This window comes from Gekko japonicus, unplaced genomic scaffold (genome assembly GCF_001447785.1).
Source record: "Gekko japonicus isolate JY-2015 unplaced genomic scaffold, Gekko_japonicus_V1.1 scaffold46319, whole genome shotgun sequence".
Lineage (NCBI taxonomy): Eukaryota > Metazoa > Chordata > Lepidosauria > Squamata > Gekkonidae > Gekko > Gekko japonicus.
The window spans coordinates 1-867 of NW_015225920.1; the positions used below are offsets into that span (position 1 = coordinate 1).

At 55.1% G+C, this 867-nt stretch overlaps 1 protein-coding gene across 1 annotated transcript; it reads right to left on the reverse strand.

The window, feature by feature from the left end:
• Positions 1-52: 52 nt before the first annotated feature.
• LOC107125343 (protein jagunal homolog 1-like) lies at positions 53-766 on the reverse strand (the record flags this gene model as incomplete). The annotated part of the gene is made up of 1 exon (XM_015428782.1): positions 53-766. A coding segment is annotated over one exon (463 nt), but the record flags the coding sequence as incomplete, so codon positions are not given.
• Between the last annotated feature and the right edge of the window lie 101 nt (positions 767-867).

The following is an 867-nucleotide window of genomic DNA, read 5'->3' on the forward strand; positions in this document are numbered from 1 at the left end:
CCAGCACTTTCAGCTGCATGAGGACAGCATGTTACCTGACAGCATTGGCTGCCTCTCCTTAAGACCGAAGAACCCTTCAATCCCTCCCAAGGAAAGTTGTCCATACTGTGCTTCTCCCAGGCCTAGCTGGAAGATGCCAAGGTAGGGGCTCAACTCTCACTCGGCATGCACAGGACCTCTGGCATCACCCTATCCACTGGGTGGGGATGACAAAGAACCCGTCCTGCCTTCGCCTGAGTCTGGCACCTCCAGCTCCCAGCCCCGAGACGGTGTCCCACATACATGCAGCTCCGAGCCGGTTCTTCATTTCTTCTTCTTCTCCTGTGTGCTGGTGAACCAGGAGTCCAGCAGCTTCTTGCTGTAATAAAGCTGCCAGCCGTGGACCTGCACGGCGATCACCACCAGCAAGTACATGACCGAGACGGCGGAGAAGCCAAAGATGAAGCGGTAGGCCTTGCCGTGGCGATAGAGCTGCTGGGCCATGGGGAACATCTCCATGCTGCCGTAGATGAGAGGCGCCACCGAGAAGAGGCCCGTACTGATCATGGAGATCACCAGGTAGCTGATGTTGTTTCGGGGGAAGGAGAAGAGGCCGAAGAGCGAAGGGATGATGCTGAGCAAGTACGGGTACTCCCACTGGTAGGGCATGGCCACCTGGTCGTGGGGCAGCAACTTGAAGTGAGCGACACACATCTGCGCCGCCACCAGCAGCCACAGCGCCACTTGCATGTAGATCAGCTTCTTAATCTCAGACTTGAGGGACACACTGTAGGGAGGAGAAAGAGAGGTGACACTGGACAGCCAAGGGCCAGTGCTGAAGGTGATCGCAAACATTGACTTTTTTAAAAAATAATTTTTTATTGCTTT